Raw genomic sequence first — 14,128 nt, forward strand, 5'->3', positions numbered from 1 at the left:
AATCACCATAAAAAGTACAAATTTGCAGGGGTTGCCCGGGTGGCTCAGTTCGTTAAATGTCCGACTTTGGCTCAGGTCATGATCTTGCGGTACGTGAATTCGAGCTCCGCATTGGGTTCTGTGTTGACAGCTCAGAGCCTGGAGCCTGCTCCGCATTGTGTCCCTCCTCTCTCTGCCTCTCCTCGGCTGGCACACTGCCTCCCTCTCTCTTTCTCAAAAATAAATTAACATTCAAAGAAAAAGTAGAAATATGCAAAAGATGTAGCACATAACAGGTCGAGGAAAGGATACTTGTTTGCAGTATGAAAGCTGAAACAGGAAGGCAGGGTGTCATTTGGCTCAACCTTAGCCGAAAAGGTGCATAGTGAATGAGTCAAATCTTTTGCTGCTCTGGGCATATGCATGCCTACCAACCACCACCGTGAGTGTTAATTTGGGGACTACAAATAAATTTTAGCGAGTAGGCAAAATTCACAAATTTACAATCTGTGAATAATGAGAATCAACTGTAATTGACTTCCTTTGTAACCCTTTACATTCCATTTTATGTATTTTACAAACATAATTTTGTGAAGGGGGTTATAGCCCTAAAATGGTGACAACCCCCTGGTCTATAGGTAGATAATGAGTAGTAGGCCAAAAAGACTCAGAGGGGCACCTGGGTGGCTCAGTCAGTTGAGCATCCGACTCTTGATTTCAGCTCAGATCATGATCCCAGGGTTGTGGGATCGAGCCCTACATTGGGCTCTGTGCTGAGCGTGGAGCCTACTTAAGATTCACTCTCTCTCAGAGTGCCTGGGTGGCACGGTTGGTTAAGCGTCTGATTTTGGCTCAGGTCATGATCTCACAGTTTGTGATTTTGAGCCCCCACCTTGGGCTCCGTGCTGACAGCTCAGAGCCTGGAACCTACTTTGGATTCTGTGTCTCCCCACTCTCTGCCCCTCCCCTACTCGTACTCTGTCTCTCTCTCTCTCCTTCAAAAATAAAAATAAAATTTTTTTCTAATTAAAAAAAAAAGATTCTCTCCCTCCCTCTGCCCATCTCCCTGCCTCACACTCTCTCTAAAAATAAAATAAATCTAAAAAAAAAAAAAAAAAGGCTCAGAAGGAAGTGAGAAGAGAAAAATGAGGAAAGGGTGATGTTCTGGATTCCCTGTATAGGAAGGTCATAGCTTTCTACTGGAACTGGTTGGAAAGACTTCCTGACCATCAACACAGGAGTAGCTCGAATAAATAAATCATGCAATAGGAAAAAAATGTAATTAGCTGGAATCATATGTACAGATATCCTCAGGTCTGCAAGTATGTTCAGGTGACAGGCACTTATAAGTGCTCCACAGAAATATTTCTAAAATGAATGAATTGGCTCTTTGTTCAATTTATAAGCCAGACAGAGAGAGAGAGAGACAGAGAGAGAGAGATCTGAGCCGAATCTTCTACTTACTTATTTTTGAAAGTTTCTTTGTTTATTTTGAGAGACTATTTTTTGAAAGTTTATTTATGGGTGCCTGGGTGGCTCGGTCGGCTGAGTGTCTGGCTTAGGCTCAGGTCATGATCTCAGGGTTCGTGGGTTTGAGTCCCGCATTGGTCTCTATGCTGACAGCTCAGAGCCTGGGGCCTGTCTTGAGATTCTGTGTCTCCCTCTCTCTCTGACCCTCTCCTGCTCACACAGTCTCTCTCTCTTTCTCAAAAATAAACATTAAAAAAAAAGCAAAGTTTATTTATATATTTTGACACACACACACACACACACACACACACACACACACAGTGAGTGGGGGAGGGGCAAAGAGAGATGGAGAGAGAGGATGCCAAGCAGGCTCTGCACTGTCAGCGCAGAGCCCGATGCGGGGTTCAAATTCAAGGACCATGAGATCATGACCTGAGCCCATATCAAGATGCTTAACCTACTGATCCACCTGGGGGCCCCCAAATCTTCTTCTTAGAACTCTAGTTCTCAAGATAAAGGACAAACCATTAAATGCTTGAAAAAATTTTTTAACACAAAAAATTCTTAAACAATTTCTTTTTGGCAGAAACAGGCAGGGCAGCCCCACCCCACAACCCTGAGTGGAATAGGAAGGCGTGGCAAAGAGCAGACAAACATGAGGTCTAGTCTTGTAGCAGCTTCTGAGGAAGATCTCAGTCCAAGGGTAAGTTCAAGTCCACAGGTGAAATGGCCAGGATGCCCTCCTGGGGAGGGGAAAAGTGGAAGAACCCGTGAGCATTCACACGAAGAGCCTGCCCTCCATTCACCGTGGCATCCAGGCCAGCCCAGTGGGAGCAGAGACAGGGAAGGCAGGGAACCACACAGGGAAGTGGCCAGGAATGGGGTTGGGGGGGTGGGGGGTTCTTTGCAGATCCAAAGAAAGAATCAGAGACCTATGGGTGGATGGGGTAGGAGTTCTAGAAAAAGGGAGGAAAAACAAAGCCCCAGGGTGGAGGGCAGAGCGCCAGAGTGGCGAGTAGACAGAGAGACAGGGAACAGAGACTCAGAGAAGAGGAACAGTCCGGGGGTTCTAACGACTAAGAACCTTGGCTTTGAGTCAAAGTCCTAATTCCCATCCTCTGCATGAGGGACTTTCCCTCAGTCTCCATAAAAGCAGGGGAAAAAAAAAATCCTAATCCCATGAGGCTGTTGTGGGGTATAAGTGGAATCATTCCACTAAAGTCCTTGGCTGTGTATGGGGCCAAAAAATTTTTTAAAAAAATCACAAATAAACAAGTTTCTACTGAGCTCCAGACATATGTATCTACTGTCCCCTCTTCGTCTCCATTTGAGGTCTGAAGGGCGTCTCTCCCCTAACTGGGCCATTTCCAACCAGCTCTAACTCTTCCTCGGGTGTGCTGCCCCGCTTCCCCTCCACCCTGCTCCATCTCAGGGAACATGAGATGCAGCCCTACGGCCGTTCAGGCCAGCATCCTTGACTCCTGTCTTCCGCTCCTCAGCGCTCCTAATGAGCACTCCTCATCCACTCCATAAGCAAAATCTGTCAGCTCTACCTCTAAATTAAGTGGGAGACTCCTCCACCACCCCCACCCGGGTCCCATCCACCCTCATCTTCCTCAACCAGCTCAGTCACCTCCTCAGAACTCCCCTACTTCCGGCTCACCCTCTGCAGTATTCCCCCAGGCGGCCGCCAGAGGGCGCAGGTTAACACCTAAGTCAGCTCCTGTCCCTCTGCCCAGAGGGCTCTAGGGGCTCGAAGTTCACAAGGCCCTACGGTATCTGGCCGCCCCTTCTGCTCTAATCCCTTCGCTCCCCCTGCTGCAGGGCTATTGGCCTCCTCCCTGCTCCTCAAACACACCTGGCCGGCTCCTGCCACTCTGTGTGGCAACAGTTACATTCTGAGAGCATGGCACACAGCGTGCTGTCACTCAACCCCACAGCCAAGAGGCAGGTAAGTGAACGGTGCCCGTTGGGCAGGAGCGAGGGGAGACTGGTGCTCAGGCAGCTTGGGACGGTTGCCAAGGTCACACTGACAGCCCACTTGGGCCTAGTCCAGCCCTGAGCCCGACACTGGATTTAAAGCAGTGAGCAAGGTCGCTAAGATTCCCAGGTCTTGTGAAGCTGGTATGTCAGTGGTGAGAGAAAACAAAAAATGAAAGGAAATAAGTCAAACAAGTGACTTCTGCCATCTGGTAGCAGCTGTGCTATGGAAGGAGGTAAAGCAACGCAGAAGGAAGGGGAGCGTGGGTGGGAGGGTGCAGAGTGGCTGCAGTTTTAAATGAGGACCTGAGGAGGCCTCACTGCCGGTGACACGTGAAGGGAGCAGAGAAAACGGGCAGGGGGACATCCGGGCAAGTGCATTCTGGCAGGCACTGTCAGAGAAGCAGTCAGCAGGTAATCAAGCAAATGCCTACCGGGTGCCCTTCAAAGAGGATTCCACTGGAATCCTGACAACCCTCTGGACAGGCACTTCTACTCTCCCCGTTTGACAGACGAGGAAACCGAGGCCCAGGAAGGGGCCTTACTTGTTTCCCGCTCCTAACTGTTAATGTTTGCCAGCATGGTCTAAGTTAGGCATGCGATCTGCACGGATCACCTACTGCTGTACAGAAGGTGCTGGATGGAGCTAGAACAGAGGAATGGAAGGGCTCCGAGAGCACGTGTGAGGTCTGCAAGGAAGCAGCAGAAGCCACCCCCCTACCACACAGACACAAGTTACAAGTGGGTAAAGGGACCGAGAAGCTTTGGCAGCTCACCCAGCCCCCGTGGGCCTGGATCCAGGGCGCGAAGCTGTGCACGTGCTCCACGCTGAGTCCGGCCAGGGTGCCCCCCAGCCCGGCCACGCGGCGGCTCAGCTCCATGGCCAGGGCCAGGCGGGCCAGGGGCTCCGGGGAAGGCGGCGGGGGCCCAGGGCAGGGCAAGGAGGGGCGTGCGCGACCGGGGAGAGGGCTGCTCTCCCGGCTGGAGAACAGCTCCACTAGGCGGGCGAACGAGCCCGCGGAGAGGCGGGCCAGCTTTCCGCGCAGGGCGGGGTCGGAGGCCAGCTGTGGGGTGGGGAAGAGAAGAGGCTGGGTCTGCCTCCGCCATGCCCCCGGGGCCAGCCAATAGGAGGACAGGAGGCGTGGCTTCTTGAAAGAAGCGTTTGCCACTAATGATGTAAGCCACGTCCCATCCGTCACACCAGCCAATCATAAACCAGACTCTGCTCTCTGCCAAGCTACTCATAGGAAAGTGGACCAGAAGTTAAGGCAAGGCCTGGATAGCCACGCCCCCTACAGCTTCCCTGGGAGCACCTGTGGCCAGGCGAGTGCCTACAACCTTGCCGTCCACCATACAGAATTATAGGATCATACGCTTCGCCCAAGCTCTTGATCTAATCAAGGTCCAGAACAGTCATAAGGCAGACCTCTACAGTGCATTTCCCTTCACATTCTAAGTCATGCCCCTCTATAGTTAACAAGGGCTTCAGACTTTTTAAAGTTTTATTTTTAAGTAGTCTCTATAGCCAAAGTGGGGCTCAAACTCACAATCCCGAGATCAAGAGATGCCCGCTCTTCCGACTGAGCCAGCCAGGCGCCCCCAGGGTTTCAGATTTTAGACAGCCCTCTCCAAACCAACTCCCCTGCCACCACCATGCAGTCCCTAACTCCTCAACTGGTCCCAGTTTCCTAGCTCTTGTTTGGAGTGGCCACGCCCCTTGCGTCTAGGCCACGCCCCTCCAACGAAGCCTGCAAGCCGCAGGTTTAAGATACTATCCTGACCCTTACTAACTCTTGTCACTCAACCTGTAGCGGAGAAACTTAGCACTTCTGACGAAACTTAGCACTTCTGACTCTATATTGCTTCTATTTCCCTAACTGCTGTGACCTACAATTTAGGAACTTCTGCTTAGCCCTGCACATAGACACGTTACAGCTAAGATTTGCAAAGGCTATATTTTACCCAAAATCTACTTCACCTTAGGAGATAAGGAAGTTACTTACAGGGGCACCTGGTGGCTCAGTCAGTTAAGCGTCTGACTCTTGATTTTGGCTCAGGTCATGATCTCACAGTTCATGGGTTTGAGCCCCTTGTGTGGAGCCTGCTTGGGATTCCCTCTGTCTCTCTGTCTGACCTTCCCCCACTTGTGTGTTCTCTCTCTCAAAACAAATAAGCTTTTTTCTTTTTCTTTTTTTTAAAGGAAGGCACCTACAGAAATGACCATGCTAGGAATGACATGACCAGTTTCCTGTACGCCAAGTTCACATAACCAAGGACCAAAAAAAGTTACACAACCTTCCTCCGTTGTATCAGTCACCCTTTGACTCCCAACCCCTTCCTGCTTCCACCACCTCCCCCCCAACATAAAAGAGGCCCAGACCTCACGGTGAGGGAGACGGCAGTTGGGTGGGTAGTATGCCATCTCCCTGGTTCGCTCGTTTTCCAAATAAAGTCGCTTTCCTTATCCCGACATCTTGCCTCTCAACTTACTGGCCTGTGGTGCTGTGAGCAGAATGAGCTTGGACTTGGTTGCAAACCCTAGTCCCCCCCCCCCTCACCTGACCATCTAATGAGAATGCAGATCCAGCTTTGGATCCCAGGGCCCAACCATCCTGCGATTCCTATCCTATCTAAGGGATGGGACAGACTGCCCATCACCTTCTGGTTGATGACTTCTGCCTCTTCCTCCAGCAGGGCCACCAGCTTCCGCAGCAGCGCTTCCTTCTCTGTGGGTGGGGGACTCTGTAACTCTGCGGGGAAAGAAGAGAATTCTGCTGGGAGCCGAACTTGCCAACCCTTCCACCCTCCTCCTTCTCCAGGGCGCCTCTGCACCTCACCTGGGCTAGGTGGGGATCTCAGTTGCTCTTGAACCAGCTGTTCCAGCCGCTGGGCCACCAGAGCATAGAAATCCGGAGTGGGTGGGCCTGGGGTGAAAAGAGCCAATGATGGGTCTCTGGGACACCGGGAAGTTATGGATTCTCTCCGCCTTGCCAGGTAGCAATAATTTCCATTTCATAACGGGGCAAACTGAGGCCCAGTGAGCACACTTGGTAAAAGACCTTTGTACTTTCCATTTTATTGTGTCCCCCGCAACTGGACTGAGAACATTAGAGCTGAACTAGACCTTGAAGATTATCCCAACCAAGGAAAGCAGACACACGGTACCCCGGCTATGATCGCTCTACCCCTTGCTGGCTCCAGGCGTCATCGCCTGGTCGCAGACCTCTTCTCCCCAGCTGCGAAATCATTTCCAAGCTAGCTCTCCCAGTGGCCGTGACTAGGCTCTCCAGGCTCACACATGAGAGGAAAGAAACCTTTTGGTTACTCTTGATCAAGTCCATTGACCCCTCCCCACCCACCCCCACCCTCCCTACATTCCTACTTTGCCTCTGGAGAAAAAGAGGAGCAAGGAAGGAAAGGAGTCTCCCAGAGTCGTGTAAGTGAACAGCCAGGGGGCTGTGTTTGAATACTAGGTCTCCTCCCTCCGCTACTGGGGGTCCTGGGGGGCTACAAAGTCCTAGGGTCAGAGAAGCACGCATGGAGGGAGACAGTTGACCAAAAGCTCTCCGGAAGCCAGCTCACAGAACAGACAGACAGCAGTGTTACTGGGGGCGGGGGGAGCACAGAATGGTGAGTGCTCCCCTCTTAGCTGAGTGATCTTGGACTAACTCATCCTTTCTATGCTTTAAGAATCAAAGCTCCTGGCCCCGCCAGTCCATGGTGGTCTAGGGAAATCTCTTACCAGGCTCTGAAACATAGCATGGGCGGAGGGGCAGGGAGCGAGGCCTCGGGGCCTCGGGGGGAACTGCTCCTCGCCCCAGGGGGCAGGGAAGACATCTTCGAAGACGGCTCAGGAAATCTGTCGGCTCCTCCTGGGCAGGACTCCTGGGGAAGGCGACCTCAGAGAGTGACCCCGGAGGCTCCACTCAAGCGGTCCCTTTCTCCTCCCACTGAAGGCCTCTCACTGCAACCCCAGGGACAAGGACCAGAGCCAGATATAAAGAGAGGGGAATGCAGGCAGGCTGAGACCAGGGACAAGAGTTAGAGGGGGCCCCGCCCCAAATGCAGTTCCCTGAGGGAGGAGGGCAGCCCTTCTTACCTGGGTGGGCTTGGGACGGGGGCCCCGGCGGCCTCACCTCGCCTAAAAAAGGCTGCTAGGACTCTCAGCGTGTCCTCCCGGAGCCCCAGCTCTTCCGAGCCTGCCATGGGGGCACCTGTGAAACGGGGAGCTGGGGGATGGACTCCAGGGATGTACTGAATTGGAGGATTGGGACCCAAACGCCTAATCCCTGAATAAGGAGAGGGTCAGGACTCGTGGGTCCCCAAGGGAGGAAGGGGCCGAGAATCTGAACTCCGAAGTCCTTTAGGGGAGTCTTGAGTCCTCAGAGAGAGAAGAGGGATGAGGAGGAAGACCCCTTGATCCTTGGACAGGAAGACGCTGGGGGCCCGGATTCCTGGGTCTAAGGGAGGAAGGGGCTGGGGGGTCGGGGGGGGGGGCTGGACGCTTGAGTTTTCGGAGAAGGGGGATAGGGAATCTGAATTCTTCAGTCTGAGAGAGAAGAGAACTTGGGGCTCCGACTTCTGGGTTCTGAAGGCATAAGCCAAGCTTCTCAAGCCCTTAGAGAATCGGGAACTACGAATCCCAGCAGGCTTCATGGCAAACCTTCCCCTCGTTCCGCACTAGCTCGCCGCGCAGCCAGCCTGGGAAGTGTAGTTCCAGCATCTGACTGAGGCTGGAATCTTGGGGACCTGGGACGCGTGGATGTCGGGGAGGGACTGAGGCGCCCGCTCCTAGATCCCGGCCTCTTCCCTCCTCACGCCCGGCCTCGCAAACGCCCTGCTTACCTGGTGCCGGGAGCCACCTCCCCCTGCTCCTGCAGTGCACTTGCGTAAACTTTTGTTAGGTCAACTTTCCCGCGCCTGCGCACTGGAGCGCCAGTCGTCAAAGGGGCGGTGCGCGGGATGCCCACCGAATTTGAATGTGACGTTCCCAGCATGCCCTTGGCCGGAAGACCTTAAAAGGGTATGGTTGGGAAGGGGTGAAGGGACGTCCGGGCTCTGGGTGCCGCCTCTTTGGCTCCGGAGTCTGTCAACCATCTGAAGGTAGTTTTTATTTCGTGAAATCGGTAGAAAAAGAAAGGGCCGCTGCTCCGAAGCTCAGCTGACGGGAAGGGGGCTGTGCAGCTGCAAGTTCGAGGGCTATCGGACCCCAAAAGCAGGGGTGGGTCCTAGCGCCCTGCTCCCCGAGCCACTCTACGTAGGTAACAGGGAATTGGTGACGTCCGGAGTGAGAAATGGGAGAAAGAATGGGTCTACCCGGATAGTATAGAGAGGGGCACTGTGTATGTACTCTAGGGAAAGTGAAGCAAAGAGAAAAAGTGAAGCAGTCTGGTGCTGGAGGTCGGCTGTAAAACAAAACAAAACAGGAAAGAAAACAGCGGGGGGCGGGGAGGTTGCGGAGATCGGAGGCGTCTGCACGGGGGGAATGAAGGGAAAAGAGTCGACCCTGAACATGGAAGGCAGTCCACTCTATGAAGTGGAAGTATGTTGGGGGGTACCCTAGAGGAGGAAGGCTGTTGGGGGGGGGGGGCTTAAGGGTCTGCTATGGAAATGGGTGAGGGGCTCTTCTGTGGGGGAATCGTGGAAGGGATCTACAACGGGGTTAAGTGCGGGAGGTAGAGGTCTACAGGTGAATAGCGTCTGCGCTGAAATAACTAGGGGAGGCTCTACTTTGGAAGTGGAGGTGGCTGCGTTGGGTGACGTGGGGGAGGGGTGGGGAGAGAAGAGTTTACAACGGAAGAGGGAAGGTTATACGCTAGCGGAGTTGAGGTAGGGGGCCTGGACAGAAGAAGCTAGAGAAGGGGGGAGGGTGTCTCAAATGAATCGGGGAGCCGCTCCGGAGGATGAAAAAAAGGTCTCATGTTGTACCCAGGAAAACAGAAGTGAGGGACCCTGCACCGCGACCCCATGAGAGGGAGGTCTGGGTGTGGCACCCTCGGGCCGGGTGGGCCTAAGAAGCCGCCTGCGCCCACGAACTGCTCTCTAAGCGCAGGCCGAACCATGGGTACCCAAAAGCCGCGGATCCTGCCCTGGCTGAAGTCGCAGCTGGACCAGGGGCGGCTGGAGGGGGTGGCCTGGCTGGACAAAAACAGAACGCGCTTCCGCATCCCTTGGAAGCACGGCTTGCGCCAGGATGCCCAGCAGGAGGACTTCGGCATCTTCCAGGTGCGTGAGCTCCCCGGACGCGCGAAACCCGGAGCTGCCAGCCCGGCCGGATGGGCTCCCAGGGAGTGGAGCCGGGAAAGTGGGTTAGCACGCGTGTGGCCGGCGCGAGCTGACTCCAGCAGTTGGAGGCGGGTGGGGTTAGGACAGGACCCGGCCGCGGTTGTCGCTATTAGCGGTCTGCGCGGCCTGCTTCCGGGAAAAGAACCGGAAAAGCGGGGTTAGAACTCGAAGGAAATGCATCCTGGGGATTCAAGGCTCGCAGAGGGCGGGGCTCTTGGTCGCAGAATCCTGGGGGCGGGTCTTGGAACCTTAGAGGTGAGACCTGGCCCCCAAGCTGAGGCGACTCCCTACCAAGTTAGGGTACAGCAGTGGTGTGGTTAACCCGAGTTAGAGTGCGAGAGGGCGGGGCTATTACAGCGGGTAGCCTGGGGCAGGTCGGTGGCAGAGTTAGCCAGTAGGACCTGGAAGGTTGGCTTAGAAAGCAAAGGTTTTCAGGGTGCCTGGGTGGCTCAGTAGGTTGAGCACCGGACATCAGCTCAGGTCATGATCTCGAGGGTGAGTTCAGGCCCCACATTGGGCTCACTGCTGTCAGTGCAGAGCCTGTTTCGGATCCTGTCTCTCTCTTTCTCTCTCTCCCCCCCCCCCCCCCCCCCCCGCTTACTCTCTCTACTCACATAAGTAAAACAAATAAGTAAAACATTAAAAAAAAAGGGAGGGGCAAAGGTTTTTAAACGGGAAGGTAGGGGTCCTTGGGGTGCAGAGAATCGAAGCGTTCGGGGCTGGAACCTTGCCAGGTTAGAACGTGCCAGAGAAGAGAATCCTTGGGGCCGGGGGTCTCAGTCAACCTCACTGTCCCGGTGTCAACTGGATCCCCAGGCCTGGGCCGAGGCGAGCGGCGCCTACACTCCTGGAAAGGATAAACCTGATCTGCCCACCTGGAAGAGGAATTTCCGGTCGGCCCTGAACCGGAAGGAGGTGTTGCGCTTAGCCGAGGACCGGAGCAAGGACCCCCACGACCCGCACAAGGTCTATGAGTTTGTGAACTCAGGTGTGCCAGAAGTGGGGCTTCACGTGGTGGGGTGGGGTTTGGAGCGTCCCCAGCACCCTCTCCACTCACGATCTCCCTTGACAGGAGCTGGGGACTTCGCTGAGTTGGACACGTCCCCAGACACCAACAGCAGATGCAGTACCTCTGACACCCAGGTCACAGTGCACCCCAGCCCTCCTGCCCTCCGCGCTCTGGCCCGTCTTTCGCGCTCTGGCCTGTCTCTCTGCCCCCCACGGCCTTGTTCAGCCTTCCTCTTCTCCCTCTGGACCTCGGCCCTCCTTCTCCCCCCTACCGTCCATCCCCAAACTGAGCTAGAGCTGCCCCTGCCCCTCCCCTGCTCATAACCCTGCAGTGGCTTCCCGGCATCCTCAGGAGAAAATTCAGAGTTCTCACCAGGCATTTAAGGCCCTAATACACCTTCCCAGAGTTTCATGGCTTTCCTTGCTATTCAGGGAACCCTCAGCCCCCGGGGAGGCCAGAGCCGCCCTCCCCTTGGTCTTGCTGATGTCCGTGCCAGGGGCGGGTCCGCCCTGAAATGGTGGCCAGCCTTCTGCGCCCAGGCCTTGCTTGCACAGGGCCGGGTCCTGGGGCCAGAATCAGCTGCTCCCCTCGGGCCAGCAGCAGACCCAGCATATACCAGAGCATGGACTTTGCCATTCTGTGCCCACGGTTGTCTCTCACCCCCCGCCCCCAACTGGAAACCCCTTGAAGGCAAAGCTCAGAGAGGACTCCTCTCTGGGTCCCTACCTCGCCGGGCACAAAGGCCTGGTCTGTATGAGTCTCCAGAAAAGGCCGTGGAAATGGCTGGATGCTTTTCGTTTTTTCTTCTCTCCAGGAAGACGGACTGGAGGAGCTACTGAGTGACATGGCCTTGGCCTCATTCCCAGATGAGGGGCCCTTGAGCCTGCCTGTGGTCCCTGAGCAGAGCCCCCCATTCCTGCTGAGCCCCAGCTTAGACGTCCCTGCCCCCTGCCCAGACTTGCAGCCCCTGGAAAACCCACTGAGGCAGCTGTTGGTGCCTCAGGAAGGTGAGCGCCAGCTGTGGGGTGGGAGGGGCTGGGGCGATGGACCCCCTCATGCTCACTCAATCCCCCTCCCCCTCCATGTCGCCGCTGCCACTGCTCAGAGTGGGAGTTCGAGGTGACTGCCTTCTACCGGGGCCGCCAAGTCTTCCAGCAGACTGCCTTCTGCCCGGGGGGCCTGCGGCTGGTGGCGTCAGACGCGGACCAGATGCTGCCTGGACAGCCAATAATCCTGCCGGACCCCGGGGTGTCGCTGACGGACAAGGGCGTGATGGGCTACGTGAGGCGCGTGCTGAGCTGCCTGGGCGGGGGGCTGGCTCTGTGGAGGGCGGGACAGCGGCTCTGCACCCGGAGGCTGGGGCACTGTCACACATACTGGGCCTTGGGCGAGGAGCTCCTCCCTGACAGTGGCCACGGGCCCATCGGCGAGGTCCCCAAGGACGAGGAAGGAGACGTGTTCGACCTGAAGCCCTTCGTGTCAGGTGAGTGAGGCAGGGCCTCAGCTCTGCTGTGGGAAGGGCGTACCACAGTGGTTCAGGACTTGGGTCCGGAATGGAATTCAGAGGACTGAACTTCAACCTGGGGCAAAAAGACAGGACTGCTCTGAGTCTGTCGAAGGAAGGTCTCCTCTGCCTGGAGCTGGCAGGAGGCCCAGGGCACAGTGTGCGGAAGGTGCTCAAGGAATTAACTGCCCCAGTCCTCGCAGTTACCGGTTATTACCACTTACCGGGACAGGGGCGTCAGAGATGCAGGAGACAGGGGTCCTTCCGAGCTTTGCCATCCGATGGACAGGCCTTCGGTGCCGGAAGCACTCTGTACGTGCGCTGTGCCGTCCGGTGTGGTACCCCCAGCCATGTGTGGCTACTTACAGGAGGCCAGTGCAAGCCAATTAGTCACAGTTTAAATGTCATCAGCCCCAGGGGCTGCTGGCTCCTGGCCTTGGGGAGTTGAAGAGCAGCTAACTGCCAACCACCTGGACCTCCAGAATCCTAGAACATCCCTGTGGGGAGTGCACTCCTGTCCCAGATGGGGGGCGGGGTGCCCATCTTCCAGCCCCACCCTTGCAAGGAGGAACATTTAAGACCGGCCCACATCTGTGGGGGCTTTGCCCGGATCAGCAGCCATCCAGTCGTTGTGGTGTGGGGGTGCTGGGCCTCAGGTCCGGGGAGAAGGTGAAGCTGTTTGTTACTCAGGTCTCGGGGAGGAGGGCAGGGAGGGGCAGGCGGCGGAGGGTCTTCTCAACACGCCTCACTAAGATCTTGGGCCTCCAGAACTGGTCGCCTTCATCGAAGGAAGTGGACACTCACCTCGCTACACCCTCTGGTTCTGCATTGGGGAGCCGTGGCCCCAGGACCAGCCGTGGGTCAAGAAGCTCGTGATGGTCAAGGTGCTGCAGCCCTGGGTTCCTGGAGCTGAAGGGTGGATCTTAACACGGGGCAGAGGAACTATAAGTCCCAGAAGCCCCTCTGAAAAACTAAACTTCCAAGAGTCTCTGCAACCACCACATCCTCCTCCTGAGAAGCTTCTGGGTGTCCCCCTCTCTCTCTCTTTTTTTTTTTTTTTTTTAAGTATTTTATTTATTTTTGAGAGAGAGAGAGACAGCATGAGCAGGGGAGGGTCAGAGAGGGAGACACAGAATTTGAAGGAGGCTCCAGGCTCTGAGCTAACTGTCAGCACAGAGCCCGATGCGGGGCTCAAACCCACAAACTATGAGATCATGACCTGAGCTGAAGTCGGACGCTTAACCGACTGAGCCACCCAGACGCCCCTGGGTGTCCCTCTCTTGGCCTCACCCCCAGAACCTGTTTTGAACTCTCAAAACCATGTGGAAGTCGGTACAAGTCCTCACAGTCTCTGTGAGGAACCACAGCTCCTAGGAGTCCTTCTGACCACAAGCTGCTCAGCCCTAGCTTCTGGGAACCCCTCCAGCACCTCAGCCCTGGGAGACTTCGGGTCTCTTATGGTTGTGGTTGTAGGGAAAACTACAACTCCCAGCAGGCCTGGGCTTAATGGTTCACCCGGGGTTACAGTGTAGGGGCTGCTGGGAGTTGTAGTCCACTCACCGCACACCTGCTGGTGCACCAGGTGGAGTGTTTTCCCTGACTCCGGTCTCTCCCCGCACTTCCTGCAGGTTGTCCCCACATGTCTCAGGGCCCTGCTGGAGATGGCACGGTTGGGAGGCGCCTCCTCCCTGGAGAACACCGTGGACCTGCACATTTCCAACAGCTACCCACTCTCCCTCACCTCGGACCAGTACAAGGCCTGCCTCCAGGACCTGATCGAGGACATGGATTTCTAGGTCACTGGGGAGATCTGACCCCTGACTCATGGATGCTGGCCCCTTGTGCCTTCACCGTAGCCAATAAACTGTTTCTTACCAACGTCACCACTTGTGTATCTGGTG

At 55.6% G+C, this 14,128-nt stretch overlaps 2 protein-coding genes across 8 annotated transcripts; one reads left to right on the forward strand and one right to left on the reverse strand.

Annotated features, from left to right (window-relative positions):
• Positions 1–1,981: 1,981 nt before the first annotated feature.
• Positions 1,982–8,391, reverse strand: BCL2L12 (BCL2 like 12). Of its 5 annotated transcripts, none has more exons than XM_039250553.1 (7): positions 8,275–8,391; positions 7,529–7,643; positions 7,172–7,314; positions 6,267–6,353; positions 6,088–6,179; positions 4,206–4,493; positions 1,982–2,192 (listed from the first exon to the last, which is right to left on the reverse strand). In XM_039250553.1, the coding sequence occupies exons 2-7, from the start codon at positions 7,633–7,635 to the stop codon at positions 2,142–2,144; spliced, it is 768 nt and encodes a 255-aa protein (XP_039106484.1). In that variant the 5' UTR covers positions 7,636–7,643; positions 8,275–8,391; the 3' UTR covers positions 1,982–2,141. The 5 variants fall into 5 exon arrangements, with proteins under 5 accessions (XP_039106484.1, XP_039106491.1, XP_039106475.1 ...); XM_039250560.1 differs by having other exon boundaries at positions 7,529–7,658; XM_039250544.1 differs by having other exon boundaries at positions 7,529–8,130.
• A 110-nt stretch (positions 8,392–8,501) lies between these two features.
• On the forward strand, positions 8,502–14,104 carry IRF3 (interferon regulatory factor 3). 3 transcript variants are annotated; one of them, XM_039250415.1, is made up of 8 exons: positions 8,502–8,650; positions 9,482–9,654; positions 10,531–10,702; positions 10,787–10,857; positions 11,538–11,730; positions 11,829–12,206; positions 12,996–13,111; positions 13,856–14,104. In XM_039250415.1, exons 2-8 carry the CDS (start codon positions 9,490–9,492, stop codon positions 14,021–14,023), a joined length of 1,263 nt encoding a protein of 420 aa, XP_039106346.1. In that variant the 5' UTR covers positions 8,502–8,650; positions 9,482–9,489; the 3' UTR covers positions 14,024–14,104. The 3 variants fall into 3 exon arrangements, with proteins under 3 accessions (XP_039106346.1, XP_039106332.1, XP_039106340.1); XM_039250401.1 differs by having other exon boundaries at positions 8,503–8,686; XM_039250409.1 differs by having other exon boundaries at positions 8,517–8,690.
• Positions 14,105–14,128: the final 24 nt, after the last annotated feature.

The sequence above is a fragment of the Hyaena hyaena genome, unplaced genomic scaffold, assembly GCF_003009895.1.
Source record: "Hyaena hyaena isolate Hyena2069 unplaced genomic scaffold, ASM300989v1 scaffold_9, whole genome shotgun sequence".
Taxonomy (NCBI): Eukaryota; Metazoa; Chordata; class Mammalia; order Carnivora; family Hyaenidae; genus Hyaena; species Hyaena hyaena.